The sequence below is a fragment of the Hakea prostrata genome, unplaced genomic scaffold (genome assembly GCF_041222555.1).
Source record: "Hakea prostrata isolate BN-2017 unplaced genomic scaffold, UWA_Hpros_2 contig_95, whole genome shotgun sequence".
Classification (NCBI taxonomy): domain Eukaryota; kingdom Viridiplantae; phylum Streptophyta; class Magnoliopsida; order Proteales; family Proteaceae; genus Hakea; species Hakea prostrata.
The window spans coordinates 114,870-137,977 of NW_028291214.1; the positions used below are offsets into that span (position 1 = coordinate 114,870).

The window sequence follows — 23,108 nt, forward strand, 5'->3', positions numbered from 1 at the left end:
TTTAGAGTTCTGTTAATGCTATTTTTTCATTCTTTAGATCCAATTCGGTTTGATTTCCGATTCACAACCGATTCGGTTCGATTTTGCAGTCGGTTACGGTTAAGGTTTTGGGTTGACACCCTTAAATTTAAATCAAGGGCATGGTTTGTAATAATTAAAAAGAGTATAATTGGGGTTAATAACTTAATATTAGTGTAACGGCTGATAGAGACAGAGAATCCCCTCCACCTTATACGTTGGTCAACTTGGCATCTTTATCCTGAAGAGCTGAAGACTTGGGATCCAGATTGAGGCTCTCTGAAACTTGGTTGTAAGAAGTTTGTGAAGCAGCGACAGTTGAGGAACTGAGGAAGAAAGGAAGTGATGAAACCCTAAACAAGGGATGAATTGAGCTCTGGGCGTTCTGAAATGGAGTGATCTATCTATCGAGTTGTGTTTGTTTTGTGTTTGTAAAAAGGACTGACTATGAAGTGTTTTCTGGAATGCGTGCCTGTTCGACTCCGACGAAAATCGCGGAGGGAACACACACGATCTTACCCTAGAGCGCAGCACTGCCGCAGTTCCAACGATTCCAACTCGGTCTCCTCTTCGGCTTCTGCTTCGTCTTCGTCTTCGTCTTCTATTGCTCCTTGGCAGCCTAAGCTTTCCTCGATTTCAGAGGATAACGTTGCTTCGACGTCTACAGTAGTCCAGAAAGCAGAGAAAGTTGCCACATCTAGCAAGAAAGTAGCGCGCAAGACTGCTCCTAGGGCGAAAATTCCTGTTTGTACCTCATATGGCGATGATTTCGGGTAATTTCTGACTTAACCATGGGTTTTTCTATTGAATTAATTTTTAGATTTCCAAAATGCTTTCTTCAATTGATTCTGAGTCTCTGCCATGAAAATCGATTTATATATGACTTCGTTTTTCCTCTTCATCTTCTTCTCAAGAGAATTTATTAATTTGGTAGGACTCAATTAGATTAATAAATGGTCAACGGAGTGAAATTGAAGAAGGTTCCTCATTATTGTGTTGCAGGCGAGCTTCGGTTCCATTGGTAGTCCCGTCGTTCTCTGCGGCTGCATTATTCATATTTTGATTCATCTCCGATGATGTCGGCCGTCTTCCATCAAGCTGATCGATCAAAGCTTTTATCTTGGCGTTTTTATGGAACTTCCGTTGACAGATGAACATTAGTAATCGAAAGTAGCTTAAATGTTTATTATATCATGCATCTTAATGAGGAGCTGTGTTAAGTCTCTGTCAGTCTCTCACTGTGGAAAGAGATGGGACTTTCAGAGTTTCTTGCCGTGTAGGCTACCAATGACGACGACAACGAAGAAATGGAGATCCAGATTCATCGTTTTCGTTTTAGTGCAGATTAATTTTAGCCTTGCCAATCGATTTCATCGGACATGGATCATGGATGATAGTTGTTGTTGTTGTTTTTATTTTTTTTTTTTTTGGTAAGATATGGATTATAGGTTTTATAGTATTGTGTAGCTTTCCATTAGAATCTCAATTTTTTTATTTTTTATTTTTTATTTTTGGGTAAAAGTTAGAATCTCAAGTAAGGTACTTCCAAATGGATCCGTCATTTATTATTTGGAAAAATAAATTTTAAAAAGTAGGCCACAAAATGTCACTTTAGATTTTTTCCATTTTTCCTTACATAATGATTGGATAATTTCATAATTATCCTTATTCTTATGGGAGTTTACCTCTTTCAACGAGTGAAAAATACATTCATGCATCATGACTCCATTTCTTTCTTGAAATTAGGGAATGTTTTAGGGTCTATTTGGTTACATGAGTCTGGAGATTTCAAATCAATAGAGTTATAATTTATAAAATTAGATGTTTGGTTGTGGAATGAGATTTGTGGATTCATCCTAAAAAATTATTTGATCGATGTGATTTTTGTAAATGTGCAAATATATACTTTTTTTGAAATCTCTGGATTTCACCCCTTACCCATAAATCTACAGATTTACGTTTTTAGTGTAAAAAGGTAAATCTCTAGATTTCATGAATCTAGAGATTTTTACAACCAAACAGGTATAATTCTCAGATTCATGAATCCAGAGATTTGAAATCTCTAGATTCATGTAACCAAACAGGCCCTTATAGGCATCAAGGCTTGAAGCTACCGATCCTGATTTGTGCAAGCCCTAAAAGCTATGGTGCTCTCTCCTAGTCGTTTTCCTCTTATGAAATCTCTATATGGAGAAGAAATTTGAACCGAACACATGGAAAGCTCTGGAAATTTATAATTGAATTGTTAGATCTAAGTTTTTATAAGCTCTAAAAGCAAAGGTGTTTAGATCTCCTCCTTTTCTCTATACTACACTTAATGAGAATACTTCACATGGTATCAGCCTTTTACCAAGGATAACTTCTCTTGTACGAAGCATCTGTATCTAACTTTCTCTGGAACATAGTTCTGAGATTTTGGTTTCTTGAAAATTCATATCTGAATCTTTTTTCGTCGAAATTTTCTGTTTGTATTTGCGATGTGAGCTTACTTGTTGAGTTTCTTGCTTCAAGATGTAGGGGCATCAACTTGCAGACTTGTTCACTAAAACCTTACCTTGGGGAGAGTTTGAGGGCCTTTGTTCCAAAACTATGGTCTGCGTCAATTTTGAGGGGGCTGTTGAGGCATCATATGCATCTAGGGCTGTTGAGGTATCATATGCATCTACCCATATATATATATATATTCTCTTACATTCTCTTAGATGGACAAAATTCTCTCATCTTATGGTTTAGGTTTCCTACATTCTCTTAGATGGACAAAATTCAACCTGGCTGTTGTAGGATTTTCAAATACTGGACGACAACGAACAAGGAATTCTTTTGGTAATCGACATTCGAAGAACTGGCAAATTAAGGGCTGGAAGCTTTCAGAGTTCATTCCTTCACCTCAGACCATGCACGGCCTTGGCAACTTTTTGTCTTCTTTTCCTAGGTTGAACTCACTCTCGAAACAAAATTAATTTTGGTAAAGAAAATGTTCGTGCTAAGCCAAGTTCTATCTTCTGGAGCTAACAAAGATCATCATAGTGTAGTTCTTCTACCAATGGAAATGTTCTATTGCTTCTTTAAATTTTTCTAAAAAAAATTATAAAAAATATGATCTTCAGGAAAAATGGAAAACAATTTTATTTTATTTTATTTTGGTAGAAAAATGGAAAAGAATTTAATGTCACAGCAACTCTCTATATCTATCAAGTTGCTATTATAAGGCTAACTATGATTTTTCGCATCATTTAAAACCGATGCCCGGAACGAACGTACAAGTTGACCCTCCAAAGTCCAAAGTAGTAAGAAAACCACGGATTTCTTGATCAGACGAGGGGTTCTTACTGAGTTGCTGACAACAAAAAGATATCTCTATTAGGAGTTGAGATTCTTTACCTGGCCGGGCAGAAGAAGATTCTACTCCCTTCATACCCTCCACCAAACCAAACCAAAGCTTCAAAGGGATCTCCTAAACATGTAACATGTACTGGAGGCGTATATGAGAGAGACACAATTCTCCACCTGTCCTGATGGGAGATACAGTGATTCACCACATTAAGTCTTTACACCAACAGAAAAAAAAATGAAACATTAGTACCCATTCAACATTCAACATTCAACATCCAACCACAACCACAACAGACATCTTTTCTCCAAAAATATATAACACAAACAAGGAATCTAAATGACACCAGGGGTGACCCGTTCTTCTTAAATGTCTAATTATTCAAACCCAAATGATTGATGTAAGCCTCAAACCTCAGGTTCAAGGCAGATTGGACACGTTAAAGACTCTGCTCTTCGAAACTGAGTTGGATCCAAGATTAAGTGAACCCACAAGACCACATCTCCTATCCTAATCTTGACTTTCACCAAGTGTAGCATCAAATGCCACCATCCTTCCCCAAGTAAAAACCCTATCTATCAGAGACAATCCTTCAATCATCCAACAATAAAAATTGTCAGTCGATCTTATGTATTCTTCAAAATAAACTCCAGAACAGAACAAACTGAAAATGGTGAGGAAGCTGATAACAGACTCACCCAACAATCTGAAGTCAAAACCATCTTTTAAAATCATCTTTCAGCTTGAAAATTTCTCAGATCATCATGTGCAATTGAGAGAAACCAGCTGCCGTTCATCTCTATCAAATGCCCAATGCAATAAATCTAAGTAAAAAATTGCCACTTCTATGCTCTCATACTTAGTAACCATTGATCTGACGCCTTCGCGTAGGCCCTGAATGTAAGTCTCGAGTATCAGTCAACCGAGAAAATGGTGTCTGGTTCCGGCCAGGCTGACTCATCTGGCCAGACAACCGGTCAGCTGCCTTACCATCAGAGATTGACCTAGAGAATGCTTGCGCAAGCTCCAAGGCTGTAGCTGCTTTCCCATAGCGTAAACCTGGAGCATCATCTGGAGCTGGTTTAGCCTGCTCGATAGGTTTGCGCCATGTCTCAGGCTCAGGGCGTCGTTCCTGCTGCTTTTCAGTCTCTTTAATATTCCTCCGGTTCTCATTCCGCCAAGACCCCCTCTGCATCTCCATTTTCTCATTACCTAGTTGGTGATCCTTCCTCCCAGAATCCCTTCCAATTCTTTGATCAAGCATGAAATTCTCAACCCTGTCACCAGATCTGGCAGTGGGGACTGCGACCTCAGGCTTTGTTTCACTCTTGTTAAGTTCATGTTTAACCCTTCGTGCCAAAATATGAAGTTAGAGAAAAGCCAACTAAATATAGGGTCAATCTCTAGGATCAGTTAAATATTACGGGCATGAACATTTTGTCTGATACACATGTTCAGAAAAAATCAACAACGCAAGAGACCACTACTACCTCGAAGGTTGTTGAGTAGTGTCAAAATTGCTAACAGCTACATCATCAATACCACGCTCCTTAAGAACCTAATACAGATGATACAAACATGAGATATGGGGGGAAAAAACCTAGCTTACAAAGAGAACATCACCAATAAAGTTAGCTAATAGATGGGGTAAATCATAGAATTCAGTTAATTCACACCACCCAAAAAAACGAAACCTTGAATAACAACCAAGATGCAGAATTTCATTTGAGAAAAACTAAAATAATTGTGTAGACTTGTATCCTTGACCATCTAATTATATGAGGTTACAACAGCTTACAAATTCTCGCGGCCGAGCACCACCAAACAATGCCTTCCTGCATCAACAAAAAAGATGTATCAAGAAAGTAACCAATTGCACCCGTAGCTCACAGTTTTGACACTTACAAATAATAGTAAACCTATTCGAGGAGCTTGAGGTTTAAATTGCAACACATACAAATATGCATATTTATCAGGGTACTCTTACAAATAATAGTAAACCTATTCGAGGAGCTTGAGGTTTAAATTGCAACACATACAAATATGCATATTTATCAGGGTAGCAAGGTGACCAAAGCAACGGAGTGCCCATGTGACAAGGCATACACCAAGGCATAACACTCCTGTGTGTTATTTCCATTTAACATTATTTTGTTAGTTACAGCACCTTACTCAAAATCAAAATTAAGGCACATCAAGTCATTAAAAATCAACATACAACTAGAGAGCAGCTGAACTGAAGAAACAAGCTATTGCAAGTTGAAACAATCAAAACATACAGTGGATTCTTTTGGGTAGATTCATAATGTTCTCTGAATTGGTCACTGTCATGGTATACCTAGTCTCATATTTGGTTTCACCTGTCCTTAGAAGACATGATCATATACCTGAAATGAATTAAACTGCTCTTGATTTCGAGAAAGTACATGTTCACTACAAAGTTTGATAGCTTATATGATCTTATTCTCAGATGAGACTATTTGTATTAGGTAGAGAACACAAACAGGTCTCCAAGAAATCCAAAGCTGCTTAAATATGATTCCTATTGAAGGAGTTATGCTCCAGTCAAACCCTATCCAATGTGCTCAAATGCTGTAAGAATCTCTATGGAATGAAAATATTTTGAATCAGATATCAAAATAAACGAAAATTTTACTATACTTCAGGAGTTTAGGGATGTATTTAGTGTTGAGAGAAAACCCAAAGCATGAAAGTTGAAAATTTCACCTACTGCCAAAAACGTAGTTTTTGTTGTTGAATTGGAAGGTTCACTTTCTGTCCTTTTGGAGTTCCTACTTTTCAAATATTGTTATTGAATTCAAACATGGGGTATTTTCTTATTATGAATAATAACTTAGGTAAATGAATTCATTTACTTCAAATACTTGAGGCACCCGGCGACAAATTTGACAACTATGATAATATGACAATCATAGTTGTCAAGGAAATGCCTATGCAGTAAGTCTTGGTGTCCAACTGCTCTTTCTGGAAAGGCACTATGGTTGCGTAGGCAAGGCCTTGATGCCTTGTTATGTTTATGACCCGAATTCTTGTACCTGATTTCGAAGATGGACCCGCACCGACGTATTTTGCTGGGCAACCCGAATGACCTATTTTTGGAGATTTGTGATAAAAGCGGAGGGCTTGGGGCCCATTGAAGGAGTTATGCTCCAGTCAAACCCTATCCAATGTGCTCAAATGCTGTAAGAATCTCTATGGAATGAAAATATTTTGTATCAGATATCAAAATAAATGAATAATTTACTATACTTCAGGAGTTTAGGGATGTATTTAGTGTTGAGAGAAAACCCAAAGCATGAAAGTTGAAAATTTCACCTACTGCCAAAAACGTAGTTTTTGTTGTTGAATTGGAAGGTTCACTTTCTGTCCTTTTGGAGTCCTACTTTTCAACTATTGTTATTGAATTCAAACACGAGGGTATTTTCTTATTATGAATAATAACTTAGGTAAATGGATTCATTTACTTCAAATACTTGAGGCAACCGACGACAAATTTGACAACTACGATAATACGACAATCATAGTTATCAAGGAAATGCCTATGAAGTAAGTCTTGGTGACCAACTGCTCTTTCTGGAAAGGAACTATGGTTGCGTAGGCAAGGCCTTGATGCCTTGTTATGTTTATGACCCGAATTCTTGTATCTGACTTCGACAATGGACCCGCACCGACGTATTTTGCTGGGCAACCCGAATGACCTATTTTTGGAGATTTGTGATAAAAGCGGAGGGCTTGGGCCCAGAGCTGATCACTGATCTTGGTCTATGGAGGGGGCATGGGGGTGTAGCCCCGTGGTACGGTACAATCTGACCCGATGGATCGACCGATTTACGCAACTGGAGTCTATATATGTACCTTCTATTATGAGATTATTGAGAGATTTTGATTTTTCAATTTCGGGTTTGGGAGAGAGTTCCTATAACGCCATTTTTGGCAACTAGTTGTGAAATCTCCATTGTTTCTTTCTACTACATAGTTCGCTCATGGACATAGCACACCGCATTGGGGTATAAACCACGTTAAATCTTTGAGTGTTTTCAATTTATTTCTGTTTCAAATCGTGATTTTGTGGTGTTCGTTTAACAAATTGGTATCAAAGCTCTTGGTTGTTTTCGATCTATACATCCAAGGTTTCTATATCAACGAAATACAATATTGAACATCAATTTCAATTTATGGCAAGTTCAAATATTGGCGGTTCTTACTCAGCAATAAAGGAGGCCATACTTGGGAAGACGAAGAAACCTCCAGCTATGTCTGAAGACGATTAGAATGATATGGATGATTGAGCCCTCACCACTATTTAGTTATGTCTATTGAATGAAGTCCTGCAAGAAGTTCTCTCAAAGAACACAACGGCAAAATTGTGGTCGACACTGGTAAGTTTGTCCCGCACAAAGTCCCTCACTAACAGCTTGAGGTTAAAGCAGCAGTTATGTACTTTGCATATGGGTGAAGGCACTTCTCTCAAATCTCATATTGCTACTTTTAACTCTATCGTTACTGATCTGCAAAAGATAGATGTTAAAATTTAAGATGAAGATTTAGCCCTATTATTGTTATGTTCACTGCCTCCGTCAAACAAACACTTTAGATACACTGTGATCAACAATAGAGAGACCATCTCAGTTGCGGATGTCAAAACGAATCTTCTGAGTAAACAAAAAATTGATGATGAATTGACAACAACCAAATATGAGGGTGTTGGTTAAATGGTTAGGGGCAAAACTATTGAGAGGAATTTAGACAATGACAAGAAGAAATCAAAATCAAAGAAAAAAAAGTTGACCTGTAATTACTACAAGAAAAACAGGGCATATCAAATCAAAGTGCTACAAGATTTAGAACAAGCAAAAAGTAAGTGGTTGTGCCAACCAACAAAAGAAGAAGAAAAAAAGCTGCAGAGAGGCCGGTGTTGTTGAAGATGGGAGTGATTCTAAGATGTAGTTGGTGTCCGATGATGAGAATCAAATCACAAGATGAACAGATCCTTGATTTAGAGCTCAATTCCAAAATGACCAACAATTAAATTTAGGTATGGCTTTGTAGAATAAATTGTGATATAAAAAATAAAATCAAGAAAAAAATATTATGTACAAAATATTAAAAAAGCAGCTGCTTTAGCGTCTAAGTAGCAATAAGGCGACAAAGCGGTAGTGCCTGGGCAAAAAACAATAGCACGTCAATTAAGCGGTTCAAAACAAGGTGGTTGAAAAACCGCCTTGCCGCCTAGGCCGACACTTTGACAACCATGCCCTACCCTAAAGCTATGGCGGCTACAGCTGGAGTTGCTATGTGTGAGCGACTTTCAATGATCCTGACATGCTACCACCTAACATTAGAGAAGTAGGACTAGAAGGAGGCCTAGGACGGAGTTGGAGACCCATTAGCTTTGATGGTCTATGATCAGCTAGCATGCGGCCTTACTAATAATTTCCTTGCTTGGTTTTTTGCTTGCTTTGCAATACGAGCCTCATACAAAGCCGTGCCCCTTTAATATAATGAGAAGAGGAGGGGCCGCCCTCTTTTCTGCTTATGCGATTGGGGACAAAGGACGAAAAGCTTGTGCCGATTCAAGTTGATGGAGTAGACTGGGTAGGTTGGCTAAATACCTATTGGGTTAGCTGAATGCTATTTCATGGAAAAAAGCAGAAGTTATTCCAGTGGCTTCCTTCAAAAAGGTTTCAAATAATCATTTGAAGGATTATATCGTCACATCATAAAGCAAAATAGCCCCAAAAATTATTGCACCTTTATCATGGTTGAATCCCACAAACAAACCAAAGGGTCTATATTCTCTGTTGGTGCACCACAAAACTCATAATCAATTAGCACCTATGGATCATCCAAAATATATTTGTTATCCTCTCTTCATTATCCAACTGTATAGAATACGTAAAAGTTGGGTTGAGCCTTGTATGTTCTTCAAAATAAAGTAACAGACTTCCAGCTTTGCCTTGAGCTAAATCACACTAACAGTTGGTTTGAAAATAACATTGAAGATCTTTTTTGGTGTATCTAAGGCAAGGTTTAAAGTATCGGTATCGAGTATCGTATCGGTTAGGTGATGATTTAAAAGACGAGAAGGTAAGACGGGTATCCGGAGTATTGTATCGCTCTGGCTAATGTATTTTAGTGTAATTCAATGGAGAGACGTATCGAGATGTATCGTATCGGTTGGGTCACATATGGATACGTATCGGCTAGTATCGTATGGTATCGTGGGATACTTTAAACCTTGATCTAAGGTTTTCTCTACCAATGGCCTGCATACTGAACAAATTAAATGCTAACTTGCTCCAATTCCAAACATCTCAAGCCAAATCAATTTCGGACCGAACATTGAACATTGAGACCGCATCAAATGTACAATGTTTCTGTGTGAATAAGATGGCTGTGATGTTCAACGAAAGCACAAAATTCATAATGTCTCTACCAATAGCCTGCATACCCAACAAATTAAACACTAACTTGCTCCAATCCCAAACATCTCAGCCAAATCAATTTCAGTAGCTTAGCTACCAGAAACCAGAAATTGAACACCGAGACCGCATCAAATGTACAGTGTCTTCTGTGTGCATAAGATGGTTGTGATCAACAAAAGCACGACATTCATACTGTCCGTCACCCAATTTGATATGTTTATTCTTGTTTGATAGCCAATTCTAGTATCTAAACTATGTTCCATTACCACCTTAACTTTTTTATCCAACCGAAATCCTTCTTTATTACATACAAATCGCCTCTACACGATGATACTCTTATCTTCCTTACTCCTATATACAAAGGCTTTCCTTGAAAACCAATAGTTTACCCATATAGGTTATAAAATCATGAGTTTTATCATCTGACCTAAATGTCATATTATTTCGGGGCTTATATTTATGTTGATCATCATCCATATCCAACCAACTGTAAGTCTGTAACAACCCACTACAAAGATTCATTTAAAATGCTACACAATTTTTTTTACTATAAAGATGTTTGTATCATTCCTATAGAGTCAAAGAATGTGTTTGTATCATTCCTATAGAGTCAAAGAAGGTGTTTATATCATTTCTATATAGTTAAGAAGGTGCGTGTATCATTTCTTTAGTAGAATCATCAAAAGAACTGGGAATTCCCAAAAAAAAACTAATGTACAACTCCAACAAATGCTTTTCTTTTGCAAGAGGAAGCATGGGATGCATATAAGTTACAGCATTTAGTACAATTTTTTCAAGTGCCTAAGTAATCATGTAGTTTGGTACAAATTCTTTATATGTTACAGTATTTTGTATGTTCTTGTTAAATACCAACACAATAACATCTTTGTAGTCTATATAGATGTATTTATCACCTAAAACTATACCATTTTCTTTTCAAAAATCTGGAAAAGAAAGAGCAACCATAACGAGGTACTATCACCCAAAAACATACTACTGTCATTTGCAAAGCTAAACCAAACTTTTTCTCTTAAACTGGAAATGAAAAGACAATCGTGAATTGTATTTGTTGCCTAAAATCATTCCAATATCTCTTGTAAAGCTGGAAAGGGAGGGTAGTTACAAATATAGCAACCTATCTACACTAAGTAATTCTAAAGCATATAATTAAAAAAGAAAAAAGAAAAAAAAATCAAATCAAAGAAGCATTAAAACGTAAATAATCACTTAACAATCACCTTCTAGTTGCAAAAAACAAAAAAGAGGTAGATTAAAAGAGAATATGTAAGATGAAAAAGGGAAGAACCTGCAATGTTGAAGAGTTGCAGCAGTTAGGGTGAAGAATCGTGGAGTTGAAGGGATTCTTGACCTAATGGAGTTTCTCACTAAGAAATGCTAGGGTTCACACCAAGCCTTCACGAAGATCCACGAGATAGGGTTCCAGCAGCAGAAGCAGCTTTCATTCTCTCCATTATTGTTTTTATTTTATTTTTTTTCCTTGCCGTCCACAAGTGAACGATCAACTAGTTTCATTTCAAATGAACTTTGGTTGGTTTTGTTCAAGATAAGCCAGTTACAGTTTGGTTTGGATCAAGTTAAGAGGGTTCATTTCACTTAAGATATCTCAATCTACACGTTTCATTTGAGCAGCTGAGATAATTTGAACCCTAATTGGCACAATCCTAGCCACATGCACCAGGCGCACCCCCACGTAGGACACATCAGCCTAGTAAGATTCAATCATTACCCAAATCAACTGAGATCAGCACTAGCAGAATCCAAGGAACAGGTTCAAGATCAGGTCAAGATATATCAATGAGAGGTTTTAATAGGGTCAGACTAGAGTTTTGGTCAGTATGGCAGTGACCTAAAATTTCAGGGTAAAAAAGGAAAAAGACAGAATATGAGAGGGATGATCAATTTTAAAGGGGTGGTGGCCTTTGCCCAAAACAGAGTTGGAGTTTGGTTTACATCTATTTTTGCAGTACAATAAGAAGAGTAACACTAACAATAAAGAAAAGAGGCACCACAGAGAACCAGACCTAAGAATGCATAACATGAACCAACATGCTTGACCAAGGCTTACACAAAGTACTCTAATAGGCAAACTGTTACATTCTTTATATTTATCACTTGTTTTCAATGGCTATAATATCAATAAGCAAAACCACCAGTTTTTCCTACATAACTGAATATATTAACCAAACCTAACTGGGAAACTAAATATCAGATCTCTTGCGTAAGTCAACTTCCTTGATAAAATTAAATTGCAAGTTTTCAAAATAAACCCATTATCTTGTTAATGCATCAGTTATACTGTGAATGGACTTTGTCTACTCAATCAGAAATATGCGATCCAGACCACAGTTATGAAAAGAATGGTACCCTTGGAACTCAGGTTTCTAAATTCCAAGGTTCCCCATTCAGGCTTCTGGTCTCTCATTATCCCCTGCAATTCAATCATCCTACTGGTGAACTTCCTTTTCTCCCTCTTTGGATCCATTCATATTTAGATGGTTCAGGGTACAATCTATAGGACAACCTGCCCCACCTCCAAACATTCATGAAGAGAAGACCTTCAATTGCCACCACACCTTGCTATTATGTTAACAAAGTCTAGATACACAGAATAAATACCAATGACGAAAAAGCAAAAGATTTTCAATCACACTAGGAACATACAAAGGTCAATGACTTTGAGAATTAGGTTGATGGATTCCAAATTCAGTGAACTCACAGTGTATTGGAGTCTGGGATGATTACAGTAGAACATACCACCACTGTTTTGACCAACCACCCAAAAGCATTATGAAATGCAATCAGAGCCTGAATTAGACCATGCAGGACCCAAAAACTAGAACTTTTAGACAGTTTTGTTTTCCACTCTTGGTTCCAGACTGGCTTTGTGTCAGAAAAATCGGTAAATTACGTCCACCCAACCTAGGTGTAACAGAAATCAGATAATCAAGTGAACAAGAATGGTGGCAGTGGCATTCACTAGCCATGTGGCCATCTGGGTGTGGGAAATGTAAAGCTAATATCAAGGACAACTTAACCCCATCTAAATCCCAAATCAAAAAAATCAGGATTAAAACAGAATTTGAAGCCTATGTTATGCAAATCCAAGGATCCACATATGCTAGGACAGGATCAAATAGGGCCCCCAGCAGTTAAATTAGTAATTTCAGTGTAATTGGATCGTAATACAGAGAGGCACAACGATAACTTAAGTCAGTTTATGAGCAATAAATTAGGTCCACAGTTAGGGTGCTGTTAAGTTGTTAGGATAGATGCCAGTTAAGCAGTTAAGTGCGCTATTAAAGTCAAATTTGGTAACTAAGAAGTCGTTGGAAGTAGGTAGGATAGTTACACTATAGTTAAGATAATTGTACTCTTTGTAATCAATTAGGCTTCAAGCCTATATGAACCTTGATTGAGGAAAGCATTACACAGTATTAACCAGAATCTGCTGCGCTTTGGATTTTGACTCAGCTTGCTGCTAGAAAGATCAAATCCTGGGAGAAGTTTCAAGGTGCAAAGATGATGACCTGCCTCCTACTCATGGGAGGAGTAACTCTTGAGATATTACCGAGATACAGTGAGATATCTCTCTTTTTCTATTTAGCATGACAAGAAGATGTGTGGGCTGAAAAGATGTGCTTCATACATAGGGTCCCAAACCTCGACTCTCAAGTTGTAACTTTGATGATTGGGGTGATCATTTGAATTTTGTAACCTGAACTATGAACATGTGCAATATATTAAACTTGTTTAAAATTTGAACTTTGAGCATTAATGTATGAGTATATGACGTGTACAATAGGCCATCTTAAGGTTTCGCTTTCGGTATGGCTGTTTCCCACTTGAGATCCGAAGTGGAAGTCACATTTACACCATTCTTTCATAAACCCGAGGACATCCATGTGTCCAGAAGGGCTGAAATAGGCTTGTCAGAAGGTTTCAACCCCAAATAACCCGTAATATCCTCAGGTTGGAACCTCAAGTTGAGGAAAAATTCCGCCAACTTAGCAAGATCTCAAACCAATTCTCTTTTTTGAGTGGGTGAGATAGGCCTCGAGATCAAGATCGAGATCTTGAACCATGCTCCTACTGTGGAATCAGCCTACATTCAGCATCCATTATCCGGGCAACATCCCAGCCCCCTTCTTTCCCCTTAAATATTCCATTTTTTCTGAAACCAGAAACCCACCATTGAGCCCTACATTCAACCAACCCCCCCCCCCCCCCCCAAAAAAAAAAAAAAAGCTGAGGAAAACCCTCAAACTTCATACACATTCATATTCCCCTTCCACTAACCTGATCTTCAATCTAAATCACACCTGAATCTGAAAACTAACTCTGATTCTTGAATTTCTGTAAATCAAGAAACAGAATGACTTCTAACAAGCCATTCAATTTAGCGAAAACTGGTTAAGTATTTTCCTTACTATAATCCCTACACTCAGTCCTAGTTGCAGCCATAGAACAAAATTTCTTCCCATTTTGGGAACCTCAAAACGAAAAACTAGGGGACCGAAAAAATTCCCAAGTTTCGATTGAAACTGTCGAAATTTTGTCGAAACTTGGTTCAACTCAGCTAGATCAACTGGTTCATGAGAGAAAAAAAAATTCCCAAATTTCGTGGGAAACATGGGAAATTTCATGAAAACTTGGAAAATTTCGTGGAAACCAAGGACTTTTTCCTACATGTTTTGTAGTTTTCCCATATTTTCAATTTTTTTGTTTCTTTCATATTTCCTCAAATACCCCCTCCATTAGGACTTCCCTATCCAAATTGCATGTTCCCTCATACTGGTTATCTTAGGCATATTGATGACCAGACTTATAAAGTTACAGTTGTCGATTACATTGACAACCATAGGTATAAAATGTCATGGGATGTCTATGTTTGTTGGTTGGAGGAGGGGATGTTATAGGCATAGTACTACTCGACTTATAGGATGGATCCACCGACGCACTCCTCTTGGCACTGAGTTGTACTTTCCTTTTATTGTCAGTTACTTTGTATTTAATGTTTTGAAGTTAGAAATTATATATTAAATGTTATGTACTTAAGCAGTTAAGTTTATAGTGTACTTCTCGAACAATTCTACATTGATTTTTTGTACATTAAAATATGGTAGGATCTTGCTGCCATGAAAAACCGAGATCTCAATCAAGATATGCCATTTTTTAGACGTCAACTCGGTAGCCCATCTCGGTGGATTTTAGTGTCCCAGTTGGGCTAAAACTTGGTATTTAAGGCCTTTTGAACACACTAGTGGCCTTGGATTTGTGAGAAAACAGCCGCAAGTATGATTTCTAAGTCTACCCACAGTGTGAAACCGAAATGCTATAGGATTAGAGAATACAAGATTATATAACATGTAATATAAAACCACTAATGCTATAGGATTAGAGAATGCAAGGTTATATAACATGTAATATAAAACCATTAAGGCAAATAAATGAAAATCAAGTGTATCAAATACATCAAATAACTTACATGTCATCAAGATAACATTCAAATGAGTATTACAATCTTGACTTTCGAGAATAGAATGATAAAAGTATACAACCGTTAGAAGTTCTATATAAGTCATTAACGCATAAGTTCATAAGACAAGTAGAGGATGATTGAGCTTCCTTTGATGTTCTAGACGTGCTAAGAGTAGTTGCAAGTGAAATTCTGGCTAAAATCCGCAAAAAATTGGGCAAAAATTAAGAGTTCCAACAAGATATGGTGAGATTTGGGGCGAGATATGGCGAGATCTCGGGCGAGATCCCATTTTGCAGATCTTGACCTTGATCTTGTCTCGGTTTATGAAAAAACCGAGATATCTCACGAGATCTCGGCGAGATATCTCACGAGATCTCGGTGAGATATCTCACGAGATTTCGGCGAGATCTCCCACCATGCATTAAATGACATATCTACATTGACTTTTTTAGCAAAATATAGCCAATGTGTTCTTTATACTCTAATTAGCTTAAATGCAGAGTCCCACCCTAAAATACTCCCTAAAACCTGTCGAAACTTCATGTTGAAACTTGCACAAAAAAGTCCTGAATCTCCTCGAAATTTCCCAGTTTCCCACCTAGGTTTTTGCCATTTTCACCTAGTCGAAACTTGAGTTTCCCTCAAATTCTTTTCTATGGTTGCAGCCTAATCTGAAACCTAAAACCTATCCGAACACATCTCAAGAAATCATTCCATATTCCCCCATTCAAAAAGTTTACCCTTCCACCTGAAATCCCAACCCTGAATTTTTTAAAACCCAAACTAAACCTCCCATTTGAGATCACCTAGCTTAATTGCATTAAGCATCCCCTACCATAGTCACAACCATGGTTCAAAATCTCGTATCAGACATCTTGACCTTGGCGAGACGAAACATGGTCCAAAACAAGAGTCAGTCAATTGATTGAATCTTGACAAAATCTCAAGAAATATTCAGAGATTTCAGTGAAATCTCACCAACCTCAGAAATTTCAGCGAGATTTTTAAAAATTTCAAGGGGTTGTATAGTATAAATTTTAATTAGTAATTCTTAAGTTATAATTGAGACTTGACTACTTCTCAACATTTGTTCTTGCATTTATATTAAAGTTTCAATATTTTCTTGTATATATATTCATGTTTAGATTTGTGAAAATACATGATCCAGTTTCGCACACAAGAGGCAAGAGAGCATACCCAAAGCAAAGCTTCAATACATCAATCATTAAAATCTTCACTATTGTGAGCCGTTACCAGCCAATTACATACTTATAGAGTAAATCACAACCAAAATAGAAACTCCAATTACTAAGGCTATCTTTGATATCATTTTTTTCCTTTTGATTTTACCAATTTTCCAAAAATTAATGGCAAATTTTTTTTTGGGAGGGGGGGAGAATACGAAATCATTCAGCAACAATTAGAGATGATAAGAGCAAGGAAGAAATTTCGACCGAAACAGGAATTTCGAACTTGCAAAAGGCCGAAATTTCGACGTTTCAGTCGAAATTTCGATCGAAACTGGACACTTTTTATGAAAATTGGAACTTCAATTTCGGGCCTCATATGGACTCAAAATGATTTGGATTCTTGTAAACTACCTATTTCAAGCATAATAAACACAATGGAACTAGTATTTTGTAAAAAACAAAACTATTGAAAATTTATCATTCAAGTATACTAACAAATGACTGGTTCCGACAAGTGCAAACTGTATTGCATACATGCATAGAATCAACAACATACATGAATTGTTTGGTAGAATGGTTACATATACAACAAGTCAACAAAATAAAATGACCGACTAGATCAAGTGATGGTGTCTCAAATATATTAAGCTAAAGCCTATATATCATATATACATAAATAAAAATACATAATTTTAGAAAATAATTATTAAAATAAAAAAATGAAAAAATGGTAGCAAATAATAAAAAGATAAATTTAACAAAACACAATTATAGATCATAGTCCTAGGCTAAACATATATTAATTTCAAGGCAATACAAGATCATTTAAGGCATGAATAAAACAAAAATTAAAAAAGGGGAAGTTTGGAACTGTTGGGTGTGGCTCATGCTTCACATTCTATTGTTGCTGGAGTTTCCTTTGTAGCTGTTGTGGCTTAGGAGATGTTTGGAGGCAACAAATGAGCAAAAGTGGTGTTTGAAGGCAAAGGAGTAGTGAAAATTAGGTGAAAAGGGATAGAAATCAACAAAAACTAAGGAAAAACATGTTTGAATGCTGATATGTCGAAATTTTGGTCGAAATGGTCGAAATTTCGGTCGAAATGGTCGAAATCTCCGAAATTTCGGTCGAAATTTGACACTTTTTCGAAATAATTGAAATTTCGTTTCGTTTTTTAAAAATGCAGACATTTCGACCGAAATTTCGACAATTTCGGTCGAATTTTCTTCTATGGATAAGAGCATGAAATGTGAAATCATTAGGTAATAACCCTAAGTAATTATTACAATACTTTGACACAATAGGGAAGGTATTCTCCCTTCCCTCATCTTCCGTATTAATTCCTTTGCAAAAGCCTAGCAGAGAAATCTGTTCCAGATCTGGTTCTCAGAATTCAAGCCATCAGAGGTTTCTTGCAGCAATTCCTGCAAAGCTAGTCCTGAAAAGAATCAAACATCTTACCCCCCACCAGGAAAAAAAAGCATCCAGAGTAGCATTCTGATGTTAGAATGGGCAGTCAAGAGTGCCATTTATTTCACCCAATAAATGAGAACTCAAACAGAAGCTGTCTTCTTTTGTTATACGATGATAGTCCAGACAGGGACACCCACCCACTGCCATGTCCACCAGTCAGTTTCTTCACTAAAGTTGAGTGAAATCCTAAACCAAATGATTTCAAAAGTAGAGATTCAGAAGAGGGGAATAGCTTTATGCATGATCCCCGTCCACTCATCAAAGCCACGGATTAAAAACCTCACTTGATTGCTATAAATGGCAATTGCTTGGTGATTCTACACTTGTGCTTATGGTACCATTCCTTTCCCTGAGTTTGACAGAACTCACCGTTCCAACCACAACCATGTTCATGGGAAGATGGTAACAAGTGTAATATGGGGGACGAATCAAAAGAGGGTATATAAGAAATTATAAAAGAGTAGACATTTGCCGCTCGATACCCATATTATATCCATTAGAAACATGTGGGTTGTAAACACAGTGCAATAACAAGTAAAAATGATCTTCACCAAAAAATCAAAAGCAGGTTTCAACATATTTTTTATTTTTGCATTTTCTTTTCAGCCGTCTATAAATAGAAATAGGTTCCGTAAACAGTACCAAGCACAACCAAAAACGTTTTTTGGGGTAAAAAGCAAAAACAAGAATCATACTAAAGCCAGCCAGAAAGAGAAACCAGACTTTTGTGAGTTATTTAGCTTATATTCTCAGCAATAACAAAATAAAAGGTTACTAAAATTAAAAATGAGAAACTATTCGACATTATAATTCAGACCACATGCATAATAAAATAGGAACAAAACTTTAGAAACTATGAATAACATGAAATATAGTAACTAAATAAGATCTCATATCTTCTACAAGGCCTTCTCATAATCTGGTCTTGGGCCCCACAAGATCTTGTAGTATCATTAAGACAAAGACCTCTTAATTGAATGGTTTTAGCTGTTGACCCAAAAAAAAAAAAAAAAAAAAAAAAAAAAAAGACAAAGGGCTGTGACAAGAAAAAGACCTCTTCTGGGCCCATCTAGAAGACCCGCTAGACTGGATTGACTTGGTCCAGTTAGTCCATCTGACGCTGGTTCGGTTCACCCAAGTTCCAAATCTTGGGTATGGGAGTGGGTGAGCGGCGGGAAAAGGGAAATTTGTCTAAGGTAGCAAGGGACATACAATGTTAGCTGACTTCTAACAAAAAGAAAGAAAAGTGTCATGTCCACTCATGTTTGTTGTGCAAAGTTTCCAGTCCAGACACAAAGGAGAACCTCCTTTTACAGAAGGAGAAAGACAAAGAAAACAAATACAAGAGACCCTAAAAAGCAACAAATCATCAACCAAATATCAAATGAGAAGAAGGGCAGAGCAATGGTGGTAATTCCCCAAGGCCCCACTGCTGAGAAGCATCACATGAACAAGAAAACCCAGATTGCAGAGAAGCATCGCATGAACAAGAAGGTAAGAAAGAGAGGTGACTCGACATATCCAAGTAGCAAAAGATGCTAAGAAAATACTTATTGTGAGCACACTGAAGATCAACCAGGTTTCCAATGAATGATAAACCTCAGGGCAATCAATTTTGAGTTTGGATTAATAAAAATAAAAAAGAAAAACCTAAAAGAAAAAGACGGTATGATATATGTTTTCATCAGATATAATAATGTTGCAATCTCTCTACTCATTTCTCATTACCTCTTTAATGGACTACCATTTTCTTTATTATTGGTAGTAATTGAGACTTGAGAGGAGAGGCGTAGACAGCAGGTGGAACCACTAATCCGTTAAGAAGGATGGGCATTTTAGCCATTTACTGAGTACTAATACGATATATACATGCGATACTGACTACAATCTGTTGGTCCAATGTTCAAACCACCGTGCCCTCAACGCAACTTCTAACTCATGAAAAACCTGCCCCAGTGGAATGACATTCATAAAATCCTTTCCCTCTCTTCTCCCTAGTATTTTTAATTGTTCAGCTATTCCACATTCCAGTTGGACTTTATGATGTAACTTATGGATTCTACACAACAACAAGCCTTGTCTGAACAGGAAAAAAAATACACAAGCCTTGTCCCAACTAAATGGCATCGGCTATTTATCTCCCTATACTCGAAACGAAAAACAAAAAGTTGGAGTTCAACAAGTATATCAGAACTCATATCATTGACTTATTCATTCAAATGTATATTTCTTCAGATTTTGTATCCAATTTTATCTAAACTCATTTCATTCTAGCAAATAAGAGACTACAAACAGGAAAAATAGACATACATGGACATTTTTTATTGCAAAATTGAATAAAATGGGAAAGAAACTGCACGACAAGTTAACCAACCTCTCTCTTTCAACACTTTCTTCAGCTTGTTCTAGAGGCTGTGACCGGGGTTTTAAATTCAATTTGGGGCGATCAACTGTCTGGTTCCCCATTTCAGCACCAGCTGACCCTGGTTTTGGAGGATATACAGATGATTCATTGACATTTTCCACATGAACAGACTGGTATCCCTAGAATGAATAAATCAGCATGCTTACATTACAGTCATCTCAGAGGAGAATGCAGGAAAGCCTAAATAATTCATCCAAAAATACAAAAAACAAAAAATACCTGCTGCTTAAATTCCACAACTGGGGTTTCTGAACTCTCCAAAGGCTTTGACCTAGGAAGGAGCTTCAGCTTAGGCCTCTCAGACACTTCCAGAGGCACTGATACTTGAGCCGTGGACCCAGCAATTTTACCTTCAGTAGAAGCAGGCCGAACAGCATTGGGATGGATCAACAAACTATCTTTTACTTCTGGAGATATTGGTGACCTCGCCCTGTCTTTTGCCTCCAGATTCAAGGGAGATCTCACCCTCTCATAATCTGGTAATTCCCTCTCACTACCACGAGCACCATCATCAGAAATGCGAGCCCTTTCAGTATAACCTCCACGCGTTGCAAAGCAGTCACCCCTTTCACCGACTGGGGCGACACCGCTATGTGCATTGTAATCTTTCAAGTGAAAACCACCCTCCGCATCAGCGTATCTAATTACTTCAATATCAGGAGAAGGATGGGTCACATGCTTAGTTTGCCATCTTCCCGATGATACCTTCTCAAGGGCACTAGCTTGCGCAATCCTAGAGATAACGCCAGGACCAGACAAGTCAGCAGAAGGTACCGGCTCACACACACCAACAACCTCCTTCCTTGTCCCCCATGCATTTGGATGGGAACTAGCAGACGCCTGACCGTCGGTAACAGAAGCTTGGGTATGTGGGTTCATTCCCACGGAAACATTTCCAGTTGATCTCCCTTGGAAGGAACTGGGAGCCAAACCTGATGAGTGAGAAACAGAGGTTGAAATATGTCCAGTGAGCTTCCCTACGGAGATAGAATCCAGTTTCTGTTCTGGACGATTAGGCGGAACACGGAGGCTTTCATCACTGACGGACCTACGCGGGACAGACGGGCCATCCAATGGCTTGCGTTCATCCTCATCGAAGTTCCGGCCGATGTGTGGAGGGTGCGACAAGAGAGAAGCTTTCTCGTCAAAAGTACGAGTCGCACCAGAAGATCCTGGTCGCGGACGATAATCGGATCTTCCCATATGATTTCCCCATGAGTTCGGCATCGGACGTTCGTAACCAGGACGATCGGTAGGTCTCAAAGTGCTGGAAAAAGGATATAAATTTAGAAGTAGAATAGCAATAAGAGATCTATCATGTACTGATGAACTAGAACAAAATGAATTTAATTTAAAAACAAGCAATGAAATATGAATGCCCTAAGTCGATACTATAATGCAACTGAAAGGAATTCACCGGAAGGAGAGAACAACAAAAATGATATGCTCTTCGAAACAAAATTTTGTAACAGAAAGAACAAAAGAAATACATGTTTTTTTTTCTCCTTTTTTCTCTTTAAACTTTTGATCGATGCTTTTAAAGAAGATAAACAATGAAAGTAATCCATTGAAGAACATACACTCCGGGAGCAGAAGGTAGCGGAAGATCAGAGGGAATGGAACCGCCATGAAAGTCTTTCAGCGTCATGGTGGAGCCGCCGAAAGCTTTCTTCTTCGACATCCTTCACTTCCGCCTCGCTCCTCTCGGCCTCTTCCCTCTTCGCTTCTTTCTTTTTTCAAGCGACGATCAGTGATGCCCTGAGTAATGCGTAATGCGCGCGAGAGAGAGAGAGTGCTCAAGAAGGAAGAGAGAAGATAAAGTACAGATTGGGTTCCCCTGCGTTAAAAGCAACCCGGTTTGGCAAAAAAAGCAATCCGTGAATGGTTCAGAGTTTATTTTCGTAAAAGTTCGAGACGTGCTGGTTTGCCTACTTCCCTGCCCGTGCATCTATTTTTCATTTTTTTTTAAATTAATATATGAGGTTCATATATTCTTTTATACATATAATTTAAATATATAATAAAGATTGGAACTCTTAAGTCTAATACTATGAAGCTATTATATTTCTTCTACTTCTAAATTAGCCATTATATTCAGCAAACCCATGGAATTCGACCACGCCTCTTCTGAAGTCACCTCAACTCACATGCAGAACTATGACATCAGCATGCACTGCACCTCAAGCCCTCGACCATGATTTCATAAAACAAAGCTTATCTCCAGGGTTTCATGTAATGATTTTTCTTTTAAAGAAAGTTCATCAGTTTATTCATAAACTAGAAAGAAAATACAGACACAAACATCAAACAAAAGAAAAAATACAAAAGATAAATGCATGAAATCATAAAGTTCGATCCGAACCATGGAGTGGAAATTAGCCAAGCTGGTGTACATGCAATAAACAGGATAATCCAAGCTAAGGGATGGGTCGAGCCCAATAAACCCTTAGAAAACTGGTTGTAACAACCACAAAACCGGTAAAACACAACTGATATGATAGACATATCCACCACCAATGCTCGCGGAAACACACCACAAAGGCAGACACCGACACAGACACGCTACAAGGGCAGAGATACAACACGCCTCATAGGCGGAGACAAAACACACATCAAGGGCGGAAACTTGTTTGTTGTGGCGAAACATGCCTCAAGGGCGGAGACAAAGCACGCCACAAGGGTGGAAACTCGATTGTTGTAGCAAAGAGTGTTAAATCTCGATTCTGA

General features: G+C 37.8%; 1 protein-coding gene and 1 long non-coding RNA gene across 2 annotated transcripts; one reads left to right on the forward strand and one right to left on the reverse strand.

Annotated features, from left to right (window-relative positions):
- The first annotated feature begins 217 nt into the window (after window positions 1-217).
- On the forward strand, window positions 218-1,474 carry LOC148998918 (uncharacterized). Its single transcript, XR_016171086.1, has 2 exons — window positions 218-791; window positions 1,021-1,474. It is a non-coding gene; the product is annotated as an uncharacterized LOC148998918 (long non-coding RNA).
- A 1,319-nt stretch (window positions 1,475-2,793) lies between these two features.
- On the reverse strand, window positions 2,794-22,245 carry LOC148998919 (uncharacterized). Its single transcript, XM_089141609.1, has 6 exons — window positions 21,962-22,245; window positions 20,601-21,648; window positions 20,331-20,500; window positions 5,148-5,184; window positions 4,840-4,907; window positions 2,794-4,698 (listed from the first exon to the last, which is right to left on the reverse strand). Exons 1-6 carry the CDS (start codon window positions 22,060-22,062, stop codon window positions 4,209-4,211), a joined length of 1,914 nt encoding a protein of 637 aa, XP_088997735.1. The 5' UTR covers window positions 22,063-22,245; the 3' UTR covers window positions 2,794-4,208.
- Between the last annotated feature and the right edge of the window lie 863 nt (window positions 22,246-23,108).

What these genes read in the sequence shown, in the direction of transcription:
- LOC148998919 (XM_089141609.1), bottom strand. Translation starts at nt 22,062, where the DNA reads ATGTCGAAGAAGAAAGCTTTCGGCGGCTCCACCATGACGCTGAAAGAC. An exon ending in GAAAGTGTTGAAAGAGAGAG is followed by an intron (nt 5,185 to 20,330) that starts GTTGGTTAACTT and finishes TTGTTGATGCAG; the next exon opens with GAAGGCATTGTTTGGTGGTG. An exon ending in GTGCTCGGCCGCGAGAATTT is followed by an intron (nt 4,908 to 5,147) that starts GTAAGCTGTTGT and finishes CATCTGTATTAG; the next exon opens with GTTCTTAAGGAGCGTGGTAT.